At 44.2% G+C, this 22,075-nt stretch overlaps 1 protein-coding gene across 1 annotated transcript in view; it reads right to left on the reverse strand.

Annotated features, from left to right (window-relative positions):
• FSTL4 (follistatin like 4) overlaps positions 1-22,075 on the reverse strand; it is an 860,919-nt gene that overhangs the window by 555,959 nt on the left and 282,885 nt on the right. Inside the window, exon 3 of the mRNA XM_040405485.1 lies at positions 2,143-2,333. Within this exon, the coding sequence (XP_040261419.1) occupies positions 2,143-2,333 (191 nt within the window). The remainder of the gene's footprint in view (positions 1-2,142; positions 2,334-22,075) is intronic.

Consider the following 22,075-nt stretch of genomic DNA (forward strand, 5'->3'; position numbering starts at 1 on the left):
AGTGCTGTACATTATATAGTGGCTGTGCTTGGTATTTGTGCTCAGCCCCATTCACTTAAACAGGGCTGAGCTGCTCCTAGGCCATATGACAGAGGAACATGTCGTCACTAGCCTAGGAAAAGCTGTGAGAAAGATGTGGCACTCACAGGAGCACTGTTGCCTTGTTAAATAACTGATTGGCGGGGTCCTGGGTGTCAAACACTCACTGATCAGATACTGATCACCTATCCTGAGGATAGGTAATCAGTATAAGATCTCAGAAAACCCCTTTAACCCTTCCAAAATCTGTTCATTGCATTTCATAGTCTGGAGGGAAGCGAATCCTGTGCCTACAGAAGCTTGCTCTAGAACTCATAATTTCTAGTGATGTAACATTGCACATATTATAGTGTGTTTCAGTAAGTGGCTGATATTTAGGTGAATGGTATGTTACTGTTTTGTCTTATGTTCATAAAAACAATCTCAGTTTCAACTATTGTAATAAAATATTAATATTATGACATTTATTAAGATTATGAGACTGATCAATTTAGATTTTACGCATAATGATTATCTCTAGAAGAGATAAGTGAATTGCTAAAAAATTTATTTAGGTTCCATTTGACCAAATCGATCAACCAATTTGATTTATTTCGGAATTGATTCTACCTGAATCGAAAGTGCTCCAATGGGCCTGAAAGTTTGTGTATTACACTCTAAGGTCTCCCACAACTCATACTTTTTCTCTTTTGTCTCTCACTTTTTTAAAACAAATTCTATTTTTTTTACTTCTCTCTCTCCCTTTCTCCAAAATTCACCTGAACTGAATCACACAAAATTGTATCGAATTTTTCCAAAATTTGGGTAAAATTCAATTAGCTTACAATGCATTCGCTCATATCTAATCTCTAGACTCAGTATTAATGAAATTAGCAAAATCACACCAAGTAAACCCAATGCTAGGTCTAGCAGCTGCAAGTTGAGCAATGACTAGGAAACAACCTAGAATGAGTTGAATCTTAGGGCTTATGCACATTACTATATTATGGAGCCAAGTTTATGGGACCCTTCTGTACTTATGTATGCTTTTGATTACCTAACACTTGTGGCATGTACCATCTGATGCTGTATTCGCGAGGAATTTTTACTTGGAACTAATACTTCTAGTGGAGAATACTTTTGTAATATGGTGCTAAAAAGAGGCGACATACAATGGTGCATGGAATGCCTCTAGCTGTATGGTGCAGAGCTGCAGAGATTGTATTTGCTGCAATGTACGCTCCATGCCCATGACTGGTGTATAATGCCTTGAAGTTGCATACATTTCTATTATAACTAAACTGTGCATTAATTGCATCCAGAAAAAAAATATTCTCATTTTCTTAAGTAACTTGACAACAAATACAAAAAAAATGTATATAGAAATGTATATTTTTCTTTAAAATATTGCCAATAACATAATAAATTAAATAATAAGTAATATTCTACAGACTTTTTGTAAATGACCTTTAACAAGGACATGGTTAAATTAATTGCAATATGTATTTTGTTTTGCTAGAATTTAGAGCACAATATTTAAGCAAAGCCTTTCAAGACGTCAAATGTGTTCTAGTCCAAAAATGCATGTTTTGCATACTTATACATTAATTTAATAGAAACAGCAGGTACAAAATCAAAATAGACCTGTTCTCCTATGATTACAACATTTTCAGAAATCTCTAGCTTGAATCGCTGAGTTGGGAATTGAAGAACAAAAACAAGATAAAACAGAAAGCTTCTTCAGCTGTAGCCTGAATATTAAAATGATTTGATGAGATACTGGTCATATTGCCTGGTATAATTTTAATGCAAAATATGTTTGCTAAGTATGTATATCCAGAGAGCATTGAGACTTTGAGACATATTAATCAATATAGTTAGGAGCACAAGATGCACTTTTGATTGTAGACAAGTTTAACATGTTCTTAGATACAATATTTCCACTCCCAAAGCATTTCAAAAAGTAGTGTTCTGAATTCGAGAACACTTGCTTTATTTCTCTGGTTAGGAAGGCAATTGGAAACTTTTTCTCACAAGAATTGTGCTGTGTTATATTCAATAAACACATTGAATGAAAAATGCAATTCATTTTATAATTCAATTTTCAACCCACTTTATACCCACCTGAGCCAGTTCAGAACTGTCTAGATGACCATCAATGTTTATATCCAAATAGTGAAACACATCTTCTACAAGTGCTCGTTTTTGAGAAATTTTATCTCCCAGAGGCCTGCTTTCTTGCTTCTTCCGATTAGCTTGAAGATCAAGAAGAATGTTCTTGAGTCTGTTGTAGTCAGCCATAGTGCAGGTATCTCCTGAAAGAAATAAAGACTTATTGAGCACTTGCAGCACATTCCTGACACAGGCTGACCTTTACTTCTACGTTGCTGTAGCTTTATCTGTGTGAACTATAGTTCCACAGTTAAGGCAGGCAGTGGATGTAAGATAATTGAGATGGAAAAGGGAATTTCCTAATCTTGGATCATGTTACAATCCCTGCTGTGAGAAAGTAGGGAACACCACAGAGGGAACACCACAGACAGCACAAGTCTATTAACCTGTTACAGTGGGTAAAGTACATGAGCATGTACAGAAAGAAGAAGATCCGCAATATACACAATAGACATATTGTTTCCAACTGTACTGCACATATATAGCTGATTAAGGGGGCATTGTAATTGTTTTATAATAAGACTCTAAAGACCAGTGCAATGGATTTAAGCTGGCCATAAAACCTGGCAATCGGGCAACTACCTAATGTGTATGGGGGCCTACTACCTCTGCCCCCATGATGGCTGACTTCTGAGGAAATATGGATTGGGCAACTAGATTTCATCCTTCTGTTCTCAAGAAATGTTGCCATTGCCAGATTCTGGCAATAGCTTCTCTACCAAGAGCACTTGGTTGCTTGGCCAAGCTCTGGAAGTGCATTAAGGGGTCAGGAGTTTAAGCTGCTGGCCGAGCAAAATTTTATTTTAAGAGCTGGACAGCATTCATACATAACAGTGTTTTAGATGCCGGCGTTTTGGACGCCAGTCTTAATATCCCCTATAGCTGGCGGTGGATTCTCCAGAGTTATGTAGAAGCACAGCCGCTTCTAAATGTAAGACAACTTCCTTGCTGTCTTACATTTGGACACCAGGCATAGAAAATGGTAAATGAGATGGGCCTACTGGCCCATATTCTTCCCCGCCCATGCCATGCATTCTTTTTTAGACCTGGCGTTAGTGGGGAAAAGTCGCAGATTGCGGTGCAAAATACCTTTGTGCTGCAATCTGAGGCAGAAATACACCTAGTATAGGCATACTTCTGGTTAGTAAATGACCCCCTTGCTGCTATTTGTACTTAGTAATTCAAACAAATCAGGTCCTATTGAGGAATCAACAACCAATATTCTGTAATGATTTAATGTTCTATTCAGGAATATTGTTTAATCAATAATTAGTATGCATCACCACATTTCTGTTGAGACTGATATGTATGAGCCAGAACCCATATTTTACAAAGACTTAAATGCAATTCCTGGTGTGAAATCATATTTGCAGGTATCAAAACCTGAATACTATGTTCTTTTTTCTATGAGAACTTAATTATCAGTAAACATAATTTTCTCAACGCAATCATTAACAATTTTTATAATATTCTTGAAATAAAAAAAGCAAGTTGCCATTGAATTTGAGTTGAACATTATTGTTACAATTAAAATATCTGTGCTTTATTTGATTAATTAATATATACTCACTGTAGTATGGTACTCTGGATCTAAATGTTTAATTCACAAAAATTACAGTTATTCATGTCAAATATTTAAATTGGATTAGAATTCCATGCATTAGCAATATATAGACTTATAAAGGGAACTATTATAGGTGAACTTAAATTTGCAAGTATTAATTACATTGCAATTAAAGGAGTTATCCAATGATTAATGTAAACAAAAAAAAAATCTGACATTATATATTATATAACAAATAGAGATGAGCGAATTTCTCAGAAATTGAATTCGGCCGGTTCGCCGAATTTTACGAAAAAATTTGTTTCGATCCGAATTTATTTGTGGAGAATTGCGTTAAAAAACGGCTATGTCCTGGCTGCAGAGAGCCTTTATAGTGGTGTATAACACTGTACTTTGCAGTAACACGCATAGGGAGTCTGCTGTGCTAGTAAAATAATACTGTGAGTCAGTATGACATGCAGATGACAGGCGTCACTCTTATAATCACTGCACACTTCACTTATTTGGGCAGTTAGGGGGCCAAAACTGACCAAATAACTCAAGTATTTTATCCAATAGGCCTGCACTGCAGATAAACCTCGTGGTGCTCACGTCCTAGAATCGGCATCCCATGTAATAGTAGCAATGAAGGGCCTGCACTCACTACCAGATGTTCTCAATAATTGTGTTTGTTGTCACATATATGCCTGTGACGCGTTTTGACTACCAGATCCCAGATACCACAGAGACATTAGTTTTAAACCTCTCATCAAAGAACTTAAGTCCAATACAAATAAAGATTTTACAAAAGGGATTATCTTTCAGCCCTACGGGCAGTATAGGCACATTCAATTTGGATATGGACATGCAGAGGTTTTTTCGTAATGTGCGTCTTAAAACACATTTCTCTATTAACCAACTTGCACCTGTAGTGGGGGAGGGGGGTAATGCTGATATCCTTACTATTGCACACTTTGGCCTTAAATCTAAAAACTGATTTACACCCCCAAAAATGTACCATCCAGTTGAAACATTTTTCAATCTTGTCCAATGGGATTTATCTACACTTTTGGGGAAATATCAACAGGGCGCTCTCCATATATATCACAATGTGACTACAGAAGAAAGAAATGCCCTATCCCAGTTAGTGGAAGAGAAATCCCTTATCTTTAAACCTGCAGACAAATGGGGAGCTCTGGTGGTCCTCGATAAAGCTTTCTATGTCTCAGAGATCACGGGTCAGCTGCCGGACAGGGAAACATACCGTGTACTGCAATCAGACCCCGTCCCGACTGGCTATATTAAACAAATGCTTTTAACTTTGGTTGAACAACACAAAGAGAATGGAACAATAGAAACTAAGTTAGGCGACTTTTTGATTAATCAGCACCCCATTATACCAGTGTTTTACACCTTACCGAAGGTGCATAAATCCATGACTCATCTTCCTGTTCGCCCTATAGTGGGTGCTTTTGATTCCATTCTCCCCCCCCCTGAGATACTCCTAGAAAAAAAATTAACCCCACTCACAAGGTTTGCTCCATCTTACCTGAGGGACACTCAGCATTTTTTGAATGAAGTCAAATCCATGGAATTGGACACAGAATGTATTTTAGTGACATTTGATGTCTGCAGTCTTTATACTTCAATTACGCACACAAAAGGGCTAGAGGCCGTGGGAAGGCTGCTTGATAGGAGTCTGAATAAGGAGGAGGAAAAAAACCTCTTTCTCTCCCTTTTAACTATTGTGCTGGAAAAGAATAATTTTTTATTTCAGGAACCTTTCTACCAACGGCAACGCGGGACCTCGATGGGTTCGAGCGCCGCACCGCCATATGCAAACTGCTATATGGCACAGTTAGAACAGGATTGTATCTATTCCAATCCACTATACATACAATATTGCATCTTTTGGCGCCGATTTATCGACGATGTGTTCTGCGTGTGGTGGTGCGATGCTCGTACCCTATTGCAATTTACCGACTCTATTAACTCAGTTTGGCCAGAGCTACAGTTTACTTTGCATTTTGATAGGGATCGGATCTCCTTTCTTGACACATGGGTGATCAGGGGTGAAGGCATTAAGGTTGACATTGATCTATACATCAAGGATACTGACCGCAATAGCATGCTTTTTTATACCAGCAACCACCCCACCAGCACAAAACGGTCGGTTATCATATTCCCAATACCAGCGGGTGAGAAGCATTGTAGGTGATCCTGAACAGTGTGAAGTCAGATTGAATGAAATGTCTGTTAAATTTAGAGAAAGGGGATATCCCCCACATCTGTTACAGGAACTAAGGGACAGAAGCCCACATACAGCTGAAAAAAACTAAAAAGAAGCCATTTATACCCCTTGTTGTAAAGAACCACCCATGGGTAAATAAAATCAGAGCAGTAATAAATAAACATTGGCACATTGTAAGTGAATCTTACCCCACAATCGATGAGTTCCAAAGTCTTTGAATCCAGAGAAAAAAAGCAGACTGGTTTAAGAGCTCCATTTATACAAGCAGGCAAATAATGCGAGTTTGTGAGCATCACGTGTTTGATTTCAAGGTCTTGCAAAAGGTCTTGCAAAGGGTCTTGCAAAGGGTCTTGCGAAGGTGAGTAATTAGGGTGTGGCTGTCTAATTAGGATAAGTTAAATATCCAGCCATGAGGGCAGCTCCGTCCTTTGAATCCAGAGAAAAAAAAGCAGACTGGTTTAAGAGCTCCATTTATACAAGCAGTCAAATAACGCGAGTTTGTGAGCGTCACGTGTTTGATTTCAAGTTTGTTTGTATTAAGTGTATGACTTTAGATTACGTGACTTTAGATTCAGGGACTTTAGGAGGGGACTACAGTAAATGATATACTTACCACTGCACTATATTGTATTTTTCTCTTTCTTGCGTAATCCCCATTTAGTATGTGTTCCATTATTGACAGTGCAGTCCAGTGCACATCTTGTCTAATGTATGCTGTCCTGGAACAGCCATTTGAGGGTGCATATATTTGTTCAAAATGTGAGCAAATTGCCTGTTTGGAATCGCACATCGAGTATCTAAACGGGCGAGTTTCAACACTGAGAGGCTTTGACAATTTGGAAAAGAGTTTGCTGCTCACTGAGCAAGCACTCTTTGGGGTAGATGGGGGGAGGGTGGTAGCGAGGAGGCTGACGAAAGAGAGGTAGCTATCTGGGTAACAGTTAGAAAACAGGGTAGAGGTAAGAATGCCAGGGAGGTTAGCCCTGATCTGGCACACCCCAACAAGTTTGCAAGGTTGGCAGATGAGGGGGATGTCAGTTCAGTGAGAGCACTGCTGCAGCCGGACACTTCCTCTGCCAGTCAGGGGAATGTCGGCTCCAGTTAGCAGGGGACCAGGAGAGCAGGGCAAGCAATGGGAGACTCAATTATTAGGGGGACTGATAGGGCAATCTGTCACAAAGACCGGGATTGTCGAACGGTGTGTTGTCCTCCTGGCGCTTGAGTTCGACACATCGTTGATCGGGTTGACAGATTACTGGGAGGGGCTGGAGAAGATACAGCGGTCATGGTCCATATCGGAATCAATGACAAAGTTAGAGGTAGGTGGAGCGTCCTCAAAAAAGATTTTAGGGATTTAGGTCAAAAGCTTAAGGCAAGGACCTCAAAGGTAGTATTTTCTGAAATACTGCCGTTACCACGAGCCACACAAGAAAGGCAGCAGAAGATTAGGGATGTAAAAAAGTGGCTCAAGAACTGGTATAGGAAGGAGGGGTTAGGGTTCCTGGAGAACTGGGATGACTTCTCTCTTGGCTACAGGCTTTATTGTAGGGATGGGCTGCACCTCAATGGGGAAGGGGCAGCTGTGTTGGGGGAGAATATGGCTAGAAGGTTGGAGGAGTGTTTAAACTAGGGACTGGGGGGGAGAGTAATTACGTTATAGGAGGGAAAGATAGTGCAGATAGAGACCCGGGGCAAGGTATTGGGACTGGGGAGGAATGGATGGAGGGACTAAAACAGTTCAGAAGGAAAAGTGTAGGGAAAAAAAAATATACATAAACATCTTAAATGTATGTATACTAATGCCAAAAGCATGACTAATAAAACTGGGGAACTGGAATTAGTGATGTGTGAGGACTATGACATAGTGGGAATAACTGAGACATGGTTGGATGATAGTTATGACTGGGCGGTTATTGTACAGGGTTACAGTCTGTTTAGAAATGATGGCCAAAACCGGAGAGTTTATGTAAAGTCCTGTCTAAAGCTCACAGTCTGAGAAGATATAAGTGAGGGACATGAACATGTGGAGTCACTGTGGGTAGAAATACAAATCGGATTCCAAAAAAGTTGGGACACTAAACAAATTGTGAATAAAAACTGAATGCAATGATGTGGAGATGGCAAATGGCAATATTTTATTTGTAATAGAATGTAGATGACAGATCAAACGTTTAATCCGAGTAAATGTATCATTTTAAAGGAAAAATACGTTGATTCCAATTTTCACGGTGTCAACAAATCCCCAAAAAGTTGGGACAAGTAGCAATAAGAGGCTGGAAAAAGTAAATTTGAGCATAACTAAGAGCTGGAAGACCAATTAACACTAATTAGGTCAATTGGCAACATGATTGGGTATAAAAAGAGCTTCTCAGAGTGGCAGTGTCTCTCAGAAGCCAAGATGGGTAGAGGATCACCAATTCCCACAATGTTGCACAGAAAGATAGTGGAGCAATATCAGAAAGGTGTTACCCAGCGAAAAATTGCAAAGACTTTGCATCTATCATCAACTGTGCATAACATCATCCGAAGATTCTGAGAATCTGGAACAATCTCTGTGCGTAAGGGTCAAGGCCGTAAAACCATACTGGATGCCCGTGATCTTCGGGCCCTTAAACGACACTGCACCATAAACAGGAATGCTACTGTAAAGGAAATCACAGAATGGGCTCAGGAATACTTCCAGAAACCATTGTCAGTGAACACAATCCACCGTGCCATCCGCCGTTGCCAACTGAAACTCTACAGTGCAAAGAAGAAGCCATTTCTAAGCAAGATCCACAAGCTCAGGTGTTTTCACTGGGCCAGGGATCATTTAAAATGGAGACTGTTCTGTGGTCAGACGAGTCACGATTCAAAGTTATTTTTGGAAATCTGGGACGCCATGTCATCCGGACCAAAGAGGACAAGGACAACCCAAGTTGTTATCAACGCTCATTTCAGAAGCCTGCATCTCTGATGGTATGGGGTTGCATGAGTGCGTGTGGCATGGGCAGCTTGCATGTCTGGAAAGGCACCATCAATTCAGAAAAATATATTCAGGTTCTAGAACAACATATGCTCCCATCCAGACGTCATCTCTTTCAGGGAAGACCCTGCATTTTTCAACAAGATAATGCCAGACCACATTCTGCATCAATCACAACATCATGGCTGCGTAGGAGAAGGATCCGGGTACTGAAATGGCCAGTCTGCAGTCCAGATCTTTCACCTATAGAGAACATTTGGCGCATCATAAAGAGGAAGGTGCAACAAAGAAGGCCCAAGACGATTGAACAGTTAGAGGCCTGTATTAGACAAGAATGGGAGAGCATTCCTATTTCTAAACTTGAGAAACTGGTCTCCTCGGTCCCCAGATGTCTGTTGAGTGTTGTAAGAAGAAGGGGAGATGCCACTCAGTGGGGAAAATGGCCTTGTCCCAACTTTTTGGGGATTTGTTGACACCATGAAATTCTGATTCAACATATTTTTCCCTTAAAATGGTACATTTTCTCAGTTTAAACTTTTGTTCCGTGATTTATGTTCTATTCTGAATAAAATATTAGAAGTTGGCACCTCCACATCATTGCATTCAGTTTTTATTCACGATTTGTATAGTGTCCCAACTTTTTTGGAATCCGGTTTGTACATGGAGGCAAAAAACAATAATAAAATGATAATAGGAGTTTATTATAAACCACCTACAGTAGGTGAACCCGATTTTGTGTCAATCTCGCTGTATTTCTCGGCGAGATTGAGCACATACGAGCCCCATCGCGGGAGCCAGCGCCGAGCTGGCTTGCCGCGATGGAGAGCAAGCGCGTCATAGAAGCGACGGGAGATCCGACTTGGATTCCCGCCAATTCTACACGTGTGCGGCGTTTGTTATGAATCCTGAGGGGGAAGTCCCCGCCGGATTTTAAATAAAAATCCGGCCTGGGTCCCGCCCTCAGGAGCATACCGGGCCCTTAGGTCTGTTATGGGTTGTAAGGAGAGCCCCCCCTACGCCGAAAAAAACGGCGTAGGGGGCCCCCCTACAATCCATACCAGACCCGTATCCAAAGCACGCTACCCGGCCAGCCAGGAAGGGAGTGGGGACGAGCGAGCGCCCCCCCCCCCTCCTGAGCCGTACCAGGCTGCATGCCCTCAACATGGGGGGTTGGGTGCTCTGGGGCAGGGGGCGCACTGCGGCCCCCCCACCTCAGAGCACCCTGTCCCCATGTTGATGAGGACAGGGCCCCTTCCCGACAACCCTGGCCGTTGGTTGTCGGGGTATGCGGGCGGGAGGCTTAACGGAATCTGGGAGCCCCCTTTAATAAGGGGGCCCCCAGATACCGGCCCCCCACCCTAAGTGAATGAGTATGGGGTACATCGTACCCCTACCCATTCACCTGCAAGAAAAGTGGTAAAAACACAAATAAACCACACAGTGTATTAAAATATTTTATTTTTCTGCTCCGGAGGCCGCCCCCTGTCTTCTTTATTAGCTCTTTTACCAGGGGGGGGCTCTTCTTCTTCCGATATCCCGACGGGTCTTCTCCGCTATCCGGGGTGGTCTTCTCAACTCTCCGGGGTTCTCCTTCTGTCTTCTCCTTCTGTCTTGTTGTCTCCTTCTGTCTTCTGTCTCCGGGGGGGGGCTCTTCTTCTTCCGATATCCCGACGGGTCTTCTCCGCTATCCGGGGGGGTCTTCTCAACTCTCTGGGGTTCTCCTTCTGTCTTCTCCTTCTGTCTTCTCCTTCTGTCTTGTTGTCTCGGCGCACCCCGATTCTTCGTCTTCTCTTCTTGTTTTCGCCTCTCTCTGTTGTTGACTCGGCGCACCCCGGTTCTTCGTCTCGCGAGACGAAGAATCGGGGTGCGCCGAGTCTCGCGAGACGAAGAATCGGGGTGCGCCGAGTCTCGCGAGACAAAGAACCGGGGTGCGCCGAGTCAACAACAGAGAGAGGCGAAAACAAGAAGAGAAGACGAAGAATCGGGGTGCGCCGAGACAACAAGACAGAAGGAGAAGACAGAAGGAGAAGACAGAAGGAGAACCCCGGAGAGTTGAGAAGACCCCCCCGGATAGCGGAGAAGACCCGTCGGGATATCGGAAGAAGAAGAGCCCCCCCCGGAGACAGAAGACAGAAGGAGACAACAAGACAGAAGGAGAAGACAGAAGGAGAACCCCGGAGAGTTGAGAAGACCCCCCCGGATAGCGGAGAAGACCCGTCGGGATATCGGAAGAAGAAGAGCCCCCCCCGGAGACAGAAGACAGAAGGAGACAACAAGACAGAAGGAGAAGACAGAAGGAGAACCCCGGAGAGTTGAGAAGACCCCCCCGGATAGCGGAGAAGACCCGTCGGGATATCGGAAGAAGAAGAGCCCCCCCCTGGTAAAAGAGCTAATAAAGAAGACAGGGGGCGGCCTCCGGAGCAGAAAAATAAAATATTTTAATACACTGTGTGGTTTATTTGTGTTTTTACCACTTTTCTTGCAGGTGAATGGGTAGGGGTACGATGTACCCCATACTCATTCACTTAGGGTGGGGGGCCGGTATCTGGGGGCCCCCTTATTAAAGGGGGCTCCCAGATTCCGATAAGCCTCCCGCCCGCATACCCCGACAACCAACGGCCAGGGTTGTCGGGAAGGGGCCCTGTCCTCATCAACATGGGGACAGGGTGCTCTGAGGTGGGGGGGCCGCAGTGCGCCCCCTGCCCCAGAGCACCCAACCCCCCATGTTGAGGGCATGCAGCCTGGTACGGCTCAGGAGGGGGGGGGGGGGGCGCTCGCTCGTCCCCACTCCCTTCCTGGCTGGCCGGGTAGCGTGCTTTGGATACGGGTCTGGTATGGATTGTAGGGGGACCCCCTACGCCGTTTTTTTCGGCGTAGGGGGGGCTCTCCTTACAACCCATAACAGACCTAAGGGCCCGGTATGCTCCTGAGGGCGGGACCCAGGCCGGATTTTTATTTAAAATCCGGCGGGGACTTCCCCCTCAGGATTCATAACAAACGCCGCACACGTGTAGAATTGGCGGGAATCCAAGTCGGATCTCCCGTCGCTTCTATGACGCGCTTGCTGGGATGTGCTGTCGCTATCCCAGTGAGTGCGAGATCTCGGCACCACGTCGCCGAGTATCAGCGCGACGCTGTCGTGCTGAAAACACAATCTCACAAACACCTACTGTAATATACCAGAGTCCACAGAAAATCTGCTATTAAATGAGATAGACTAGGCAGCAGATCATAATGAGGTCGTTATTATGGGGGACTTCAACTACCCAGATATAGACTGGGAAACTAAAACTTGCACATCTCATAAAGGAAAAAGGTTCTTGGCAATAACCAAAGACAATTACCTTTCCCAACTGGTTCAGGACCTGACTAGAGGGACGGCCATACTAGACTTAGTATAAACCAATAGACCCAACAGAACAACAGATGTGCAGTTCGGGGGACACCTGGGAAAAAGTGACCATAAAGTAATAACCTTCCAATTATCATTCAAAAAAGTGTTTCTTCAGGGAGGAACAAAAATACCAAACTTCAAAAAAGCTAAATTTAGCCAACTAAGAGAGGCCATAGGCCTAACTAACTGGGAAAAAATCCTCAAAAATAAAAATACAGCCACAAAATGGGATATTTTTAAAAACATGCTATGAGAGGTACATACGTTATGGATATAAAAGGTTAAGGAACAAGAAGAAACCATTGTGGATAAATAGAACTGTAAAGAAGGCAATAAATGACAAAAAGAAAGCATTTAAATCACTAAACAGGAGGGTAGTGAGGAAGCACTGAAAAACTTTAAGGAAAAAAAATACAATATGTAAAAAACAAATAAAAGCGGCCAAACTAGAGACCGAGAGATTAATTGCCAAAGAGAGTAAAACTAACCCTAAAATGTTCTTCAGTTATATAAATGGTAAAAAGTATAAATCTGAAGGTGTTGGCCCTTTACAGAGTTTTGAGGGGGGAGTCCAGATAAGACATCGCTTATCTGGACTTTAGTAAGGCTTTTGATACTGTCCCACATAGAAGGCTTATTAACAAATTGCAGTCTTTGGGCTTGGACTCCCATATTATTGAATAGATTAGGTAGTGGCTGAGGGACAGACAACAAAGGGTTGTAGTCAATGGAGTATATTCAGACCATGGTCTTGTTACCAGTGGGGTACCTCAGGGATCTGTTCTGGGACCCATATTGTTTAATATCTTTATCAGCGAAATTGCAGAAGGCCTCGATGGTAAGGTGTGTCTTTTTGCTGATGACACAAAGATTTGTAACAGGGTTGATGTTCCTGGAGGCATACACAAAATGGAAAAGGATTTAGGAAAACTAGAGGAATGGTCAAAAATCTGGCAACTAAAATTTTATGTTGATAAGTGCAAGATAATGCACCTGGGGCGTAAAAACCCAAGAGCAGAATATAAAATCAGTGATACAGTCCTAACCTCAGTATCTGAGGAAAGGGATTTAGGGGTCATTATTTCAGAAGACTTAAAGGTAGGCAGACAATGTCATAGAGCAGCAGAAAATGCTAGCAGAATGCTTGGGTGTATAGGAAGAGGCATTACCAGTAGAAAAAGGGAGGTGCTCATGCCGCTCTACAGAGCACTAGTGAGACCTCATTTGGAGTATTGTGCGCAGTACTGGAGACCATATCTCCAGAATGATATTGATACTTTGGAGAGAGTTCAGAGAAGAGCTACTAAACTAGTACATGGATTGCAGGATAAAACTTACCAGGAAAGATTAAAGGACCTTAACATGTATAGATTGGAAGAAAGACGAGACAGAGGGGATATGATAGAAACTTTTACATACATAAAGGGAATCAACAAGGTAAAAAAGGAGAGAATATTTAAAAAAAAAACTGCTACAAGATGACATAGTTTTAAATTAGAGGGGCAAGGGTTTAAAAGTAATATCAGGAAGTATTACTTTACTTAGAGAGTAGTGGATGCATGGAATAGCCTTCCTGCAGAAGTGGTAGCTGCAAATACAGTGAAGGAGTTTAAGCATGCATGGGATAGGCAGAAGGCCATCCTTCATATAAGATAGGGCCAAGGGCTATTCATAGTATTCAGTATATTGGGCAGACTAGATGGGCCAAATGGTTCTTATCTGCCGACACATTTTATGTTTCTATGTTTCTATGAGTTGCAGAGAGCGATGAGGAGAAAGCAAAGCTATTAAAATATTTTTTTCTCCACTGTATTCACTTAGGAAAATAAACTGTCAGATGAAATGCAGAATGTAAAAGTTAATTCCCCATTAAAAGTGCCCTGTCTGACCCAGGAAGAAGTACAGCGGCGTATGTACAGATTAAAATAGACAAATCGCCAGGACCAGATGGCAAACCCGTATCCCAAGAGAATTAAGTAGTGTCATAGCCATACCCTTTTTCTCATATTTAAGGACTCTATACTGATGGGAGTGTTCGACAGGATTGGCGCATAGCAAATGTGGTTCCAATATTCAAAAAGGGTCCAAAAACAGAGCCCCGAAACTAAACTTCTATTTATTTTGAAGATGACAACGCGTTTCGAAGCAAACAAGGCTCCTTTTTCAAGTCTGAGGTGCCGATGACCAGCGGTTGCGGACGCTGGACTGCTTCCTGCTCTGCTAGGCTCGGGCTGTATGTGGGTATGTAACTTGCTCAGTAATAGAAAACAGAGGTTATTAATGGTACACACTCAGATTGGGTCACTGTCACTAGTGGAGTACCTCAGGGGTCAGTACTGGGCCCTATCCTCTTCAATATATTATTAATGATCTTGTAGAAAGCTTGCACAGTAAAATATAAATTTTTGCAAATGACACTAAACTGTGTAAAGTAATTAACACTGAAGAGGACAGTATACTGCTACAGAGGGATCTGGATAGATTGGAGGCTTGGGTAGATAAGTCGCAGATGAAGTTTAACACTGACAAATGTAAGGTTATGCACATGGGTAGGAATAATTCAAGTCACCCCTACATACTAAATGAAAAAATACTAAGGCTACATCTACACGACGACATTTGTTGCGCGACAATAAGTCGCGCGACAGATAGGGCACAACTACACTGCAACATTTGTAGCACAACATTTTGTTACACTAATGTCGCGCGACAATTTTTATAATGGCAGTCTATGGTGTCGCACTGCAACATGCAACATGCTGCGACTGCGACGCAACAGTCACAGAAAAATCTATCTCGAATGGATTTTCTGCGACTGTTGCGTTGCAGTCGCAGCATGTTGCATGTTGCAGTGTGACACCATAGACTGCCATTATAAAAATTGTCGCGCGACATTAGTGCAACAAAATGTAATGTAATGTAACACTGACATGGAAAAGGACCTAAGAATTTTAGTGAACAGCAAACTAAGCTGTAAAGACCAATGTCCGGCAGCTGCTGCCAAGGCCAATAAGATAATGGGTTGCATCAAAAGGGGCATAGATGCCCGTGAGGAGAACATAGTCCTACTACTTTACAATTCACTGGTCAGACCACACATAGAGTACTGTGTACAGTACCGTTCTGGGCTACTATGAACAAGGCAGACTAGCAGAGCTGGAGAGGGTTCAGAGGAGGGCAACTAAAGTAATTACGGGAATGAGAGAATTATAGTACCCTGAAAGATTATCAAAATTAGGGTTATTCACTTTAGAAAAAAGACGACTGAGGGGAGATTTAATTACTAAGTATAAATATATCAGGGGTCAGTACAGAGATCTCTCCCATCATCTATTTATCCCCAGGACTGTGACTGTGACAAGGGGGCATCCTCTGCACCTCGAGGAAAGAAGGTTTGTACAGAAACATAGAAGAGGATTCTTCACGGTAGCAGTGAGACTATGGAACTCTCTGTCTGAGGAGGTGGTGATGGTAAGTACAATAAAGGAATTCAAGAGGGGCCTGGATGTATTTCTGGAGTGTAATAATATTACAGGCTATAGCTACTAGAGAGGGGTCGTTGATCCAGGGAGTTATTCTGATTGCCTGAATGGAGTCGGGAAGGAACTTTTTATTCCCCTAAAGTGGGGAAAATTGGCTTCTACCTCACAGGTTTCTTTTTGCCTTCCTCTGGATCAACTTGCAGGATAACAGGCCGAACTGGATGCACAAATGTCTTTTTTCGGCCTAATATACTATGTTACTATGTAAAGTCGACCTATGGTATGTTATAAGAGAGCTGAGAATATCCATGGTAAGATCGTTAAAACTGACATAGGTAGTGACAGGAGAGAATTGAAACAAAAAGTTCTCGCTACCCCGAGGCAGGGAACTTTTCCTTGTCTTGTATGTATACATTGCTCTAGCATCATTAAGGGCTCTTTCCTCATTCACCCACGATCTGAGGAACATATCCCCATACAGGTTTTTATCACTTGTGACAGCAAATGTCATATACATTTTGAAGTGCCAATGTGGACTTCTATATGTAGGAGAAACATCCACACGAATGAAAGACAGGTTTAGTAAACACAAATCCACTATTAGGAAAGAGAATTTGTTGTTACCGGTACCGCATCATTTCCATCAACAAAGACACAATATAGCACAATTGCGATTTCAAATCATTGAGGGTGTAGCGCAGCCAAGACGAGGAGGAGACAGGAATCAGTTATTGGGGAGACGAGAGGCATATTGGATCCATCGGCTCCAAACTTTGGAGCCGAAGGGTTTAAACCGTGACTACAAACTGAACAGTTTTCACTGATTTATGTTTTATATTAAAAAAAATTCTGTACATAAGAACATGGGCGGTATTCTAATATGTATATATGTGTTTTTTCATAGTTGAAATAACATGAGATTTCACCACATACCAAGACTGACAATTGTGAGGACTATTCTTATTCATTTTATGTACGGTTTTCTTTTCTCTTTTTCTTTCCTTTTGTCAAGTTGGGGGCGTGTCTCAAGACATCACGATCATGTGATGACTATACCATGTTTGGGGGTCGGGCTATTTAAGGGTCACCTCTAATGTGATTTTGACATAGACACTACGAGTGTTGAAACGCGTCACAGGCATATATGTGACAATAAACACAATTATTGAGAACATCTGGAAGTAAGTGTTGGCCCTTCATTGCTACTACTAGAAATAACTCAAGTGTGAACTCAGCCTTACAGGTCAATGTTAGGGTCAAGAAGAAGCGCACTCCTTTTAAGGCAGATGATTCCAAATAGATGTCTACAGAATCTGTTCTATTAAACGTTTATACAAGTAGAGTCCCCCGATAGAGTGGAGAGGGTGTCAGCAGTAAGTTTGTGTTGACGTCACTGATTAATTTGCCCTTCCTCTGATCTGTCAGAACAATAACCCCCAAAATACGGATCCTGTCTGTTGAGCATACGCCTTCACTCGCTCAGCATTTGGTCAGTAATCCATCAGTATAGCTAAAGCCAAAAAAACAGGAGTGAATCCAAAACAGTGATGACACCTGAATGGAATATTTGCATGTCTTCTGTGTTTTGTACCCACTCCTGCTTTTGGCTACCAAATAATAAGCCAATTCTGATGCAAAATAGGGACCATGTCATGCAGGCTTTACAGCTGTTACATAGACAGGATCCGTTGTGCATCTCATTTTTCCTTCCTTCTGACAGATCAGAAGAAGGGTCAAATAAATGATGATGTCAGCCAAGCCAAAAAGGATAAACAATGGTCAATCATGAAGTGGGAACAGCATGAAAAGTCCACAGATTAGTCCTTAGATATAGTAGTGAGGTGGAAGCAGCATGAGGAGACCACAGACCCAATGACCAAGTGTGGAGGTTGCGGCAGCAGCAGCATTAGGAGGAAGACACAGAGTGGCACAATGACAGTGTGGAGTTGGCAGCAGCAGCATCAGGATGCCACAGAGTGGCACAATGACAGACAGTGGAGGTGGCGGCAGCAGCAGCATCAGGATGAGGCCACAGGGTGGCACAATGACATAGTGGAGGTTGGCGGCAGCATCAGGAGGACACAGAGTGGCACAATGACATAGTGTGGAGGTGGCGGCAGCAGCATCAGGAGGAGGCCACAGGGTGGCACAATAACAGTGTGGAGGTGGCAGCAGCAGCATGAGGAGACCACAGAGTGGCACAATGACAGAGTGTGGAGGTGGGAGCAGCAGCAGCATCAAGAGGAGGCCACAGGGTGGCACAATAACAGAGTGTGGAGGTGGCAGCAGCATCATCAGAAGGCCACAGAGTGTCACAATGACAGAGTGTGAAGGTGGCAGCAGCAGCAGCACCAGGATGCCACAGAGTGGCAAGGTGAGATAGTGTTGAGGTAGCAGCAGCATCAGGAAACCACAGCGTGGCAAGGTGACATAGTGTGGAGGTTGCAGTCGCATCAGGAGACAACCAGAGTGACCTGGTGACAGAGTGGGGAGGTGGATGGCAATACTAGTACCAGCTGAAGATGGTGGGTAAAAGAAGGAGCACTTGGCATCAGATGTGTGGCATCAGGCAGGTGGCATAGTAGCTGAGGCAGTTAGCCAGAAGAAACCGGTCTCTTTTGTCAAAGTGTTGGTGTGGCACCATGGTTGATCTAGTCCAGGGATGGGCAAACTCAGCCCTCCAGCTGTTTTAAAACTACAAATCCCATCATTCCTTGCTGTAGGCTGATAGCTGTAGGCAGACTGGGAATGATGGGATTTGTAGTTTTGCAACAGCTGGAGGGCCGAGTTTGCCCATCCCTGATCTAGTCTGATGCATCAGGCATTGGTGGATGAAAATCCTCCCTGATCCATGCCTGATTCATCTTGACAAAGGTCAGTCTATCCACATTTTGGGTGGACAGGTGAGTTCTTCTTGGGGTAACTATGGCCCCCGTCGCACTAAACACCCGCTCTGATGCCACACTAATAGAGTTGAGCGGACACCTGGATGTTCGGGTTCGGCAGGTTCGGCCGAACTTGAAAAAAAAGTTTGAGTTCGGGACCCGAACTTGACCCGAACTTGAAGACAATAGGGACCCGAACTTTTGGGCACTAAAATGGCTCTAAAATAGTCCTGGAAAGGGCTAGAGGGCTGCAAAAGGCATCAAAATGTGCTTATGAACATAACAACTGTTCTGCAAACAAATATGGATAGGGAAATAACTTAAAATAACATAAAATACTGAAAAATTTAAAATAACAATCTGGATCTAGGAGTAGGAGGTTGAGGAGGCGGTGGATGGGTGGATGTGGCGGTGTAGGTTGACGTGGCGGTGTAGGTGGAAGCGGCGGTGAAGGAGAAATAGGTAGCCAATAGAGTTGAGCGAACACCTGGATGTTCGGGTTCGATGAGTTCGGCCGAACTTTCGAAAAATGTTCGGGTTCGGGATCCGAACTCGACCCGAACTTCATCCCGAACCCGAACCCCATAGAAGTCAATGGGGACCCGAACTTTTGGGCACTAAAAAGGCTGTAAAACACACCCGGAAAGGGCTAGAGGGCTGCAAAAGGCAGCAAAATGTAGTTAAATCCCCTGCAAACAAATGTAGATAGGGAAATGATGAGTTAACATAAAATAAATAAAAATTAAACAATATTAATTGGAGTGAGGTCCCATAGCACAGAATCAGGCTTCAAGTCACCCACCAATGGAGAAGGTCACTTACTATTATTTTGACCACAGCACCCAGACAAAGGAGAGAGGTCCCACAGCAGAGAACCAGGCATCATATCACCCACCACAGGAGTAGGCCACCATTTAGTTACTTTGACCCCTACACCCAGACGGAGGAGAGAGGTTACACAGCAGAGAATCAGGCATTTAGATCACCCACCACAGGAGTAGGCCACCATTGAATCAGACCCCGGCAACCATGTCAGATGGCACAAGCATAAGCTTTATATCAATCAGCACAGGAGAAGGCGACTTTGACAGACTTTGACCCCTACACCCGGACGGAGGAGAGAGGTTTCAAAGCAGAGAATCAGGCATTTAGATCACCCACCACAGGAGTAGGCCCCAATTTAATGGGACCCCGGCAACCATGTCAGATGGCACAACCATCAGCTTCATATCAATCAGCACAGGAGAAGGCGACTTTGAAAGACTTTGACCCCTACACCCAGACGGAGGAGAGAGGTTTCACAGCAGAGAATCAGGCATTTAGATCACCCACCACAGGAGTAGGCCCCCATTGAATCAGACCCTGGCAACCATGTCAGATGGCACAACCATCAGCTTTATATCAATCAGCACAGGAGAAGGCGACTTTGAAAGACTTTGACCCCTACACCCAGATGGAGGAGAGAGGTTTCACAGCAGAGAATCAGGCATCATATCAACCACCACAGGAGAAGCCACCATTTAGTTACTTTGACCCCTGCACCCAGGAAGAGGAGAGAGGCACCACAGCACATATTCTGGCATCATATCAGCCACCACAGGAGAAGCCACCATTGAGTTACTTTGACCCCCGCACCCAGGAAGAGGAGAGAGGCACCACAGCACATATTCTGACATCATATCAGCCACCACAGGAGAAGCCACCATTGAGTTACTTTGACCCCCGCACCCAGGAAGAGGAGAGAGGCACCACAGCACATATTCTGGCATCATATCAGCCACCACAGGAGAAGCCACCATTGAGTTACTTTGACCCCTGCACCCAGGAAGAGGAGAGAGGCCCCACAGCACATATTCTGGCATCATACTAACCACCACAGGAGAAGCCACCATTGAGTTACTTTGACCCCTGCACCCAGGAAGAGGAGAGAGGCCCCACAGCACATATTCTGGCATCATATCAGCCACCACAGGAGAAGCCACCATTGAGTTACTTTGACCCCTGCACCCAGGAAGAGGAGAGAGGCCCCACAGCACATATTCTGGCATCATACTAACCACCACAGGAGAAGCCACCATTGAGTTACTTTGACCCCTGCACCCAGGAAGAGGAGAGAGGCCCCACAGCACATATTCTGGCATCATATCAGCCACCACAGGAGAAGCCACCATTGAGTTACTTTGACCCCCGCACCCAGGAAGAGGAGAGAGGCACCACAGCACATATTCTGGCATCATATCAGCCACCACAGGAGAAGCCACCATTGAGTTACTTTGACCCCTGCACCCAGGAAGAGGAGAGAGGCCCCACAGCACATATTCTGGCATCATACTAACCACCACAGGAGAAGCCACCATTGAGTTACTTTGACCCCTGCACCCAGGAAGAGGAGAGAGGCCCCAAGCACATATTCTGGCATCATATCAGCCACCACAGGAGAAGCCACCATTGAGTTACTTTGACCCCCGCACCCAGGAAGAGGAGAGAGGCACCACAGCACATATTCTGGCATCATATCAGCCACCACAGGAGAAGCCACCATTGAGTTACTTTGACCCCTGCACCCAGGAAGAGGAGAGAGGCCCCACAGCACATATTCTGGCATCATATCAGCCACCACAGGAGAAGCCACCATTGAGTTACTTTGACCCCTGCACCCAGGAAGAGGAGAGAGGCCCCACAGCACATATTCTGGCATCATACTAACCACCACAGGAGAAGCCACCATTGAGTTACTTTGACCCCTGCACCCAGGAAGAGGAGAGAGGCCCCAAGCACATATTCTGGCATCATATCAGCCACCACAGGAGAAGCCACCATTGAGTTACTTTGACCCCCGCACCCAGGAAGAGGAGAGAGGCACCACAGCACATATTCTGGCATCATATCAGCCACCACAGGAGAAGCCACCATTGAGTTACTTTGACCCCCGCACCCAGGAAGAGGAGAGAGGCACCACAGCACATATTCAGGCATCATATCACACACCACAGGAGAAGGCCTCTTTCAGTGATTTAGGCCTTTGGACCCAGACAGAGGAGAGAGGCACCACAGCACATATTCTGGCATCATATCAGCCACCACAGGAGAAGCCACCATTGAGTTACTTTGACCCCTGCACCCAGGAAGATGAGAGAGGCCCCACAGCACATATTCTGGCATCATATCAGCCACCACAGGAGAAGCCACCATTTAGTTACTTTGACCCCTGCACCCAGGAAGAGGAGAGAGGCACCACAGCACATATTCTGGCATCATATCAGCCACCACAGGAGAAGCCACCATTGAGTTACTTTGACCCCTGCACCCAGGAAGAGGAGAGAGGCCCCACAGCACATATTCTGGCATCATACTAACCACCACAG

Source organism: Bufo bufo, chromosome 1 (assembly GCF_905171765.1).
Source record: "Bufo bufo chromosome 1, aBufBuf1.1, whole genome shotgun sequence".
In the NCBI taxonomy this organism is placed as follows: Eukaryota; Metazoa; Chordata; class Amphibia; order Anura; family Bufonidae; genus Bufo; species Bufo bufo.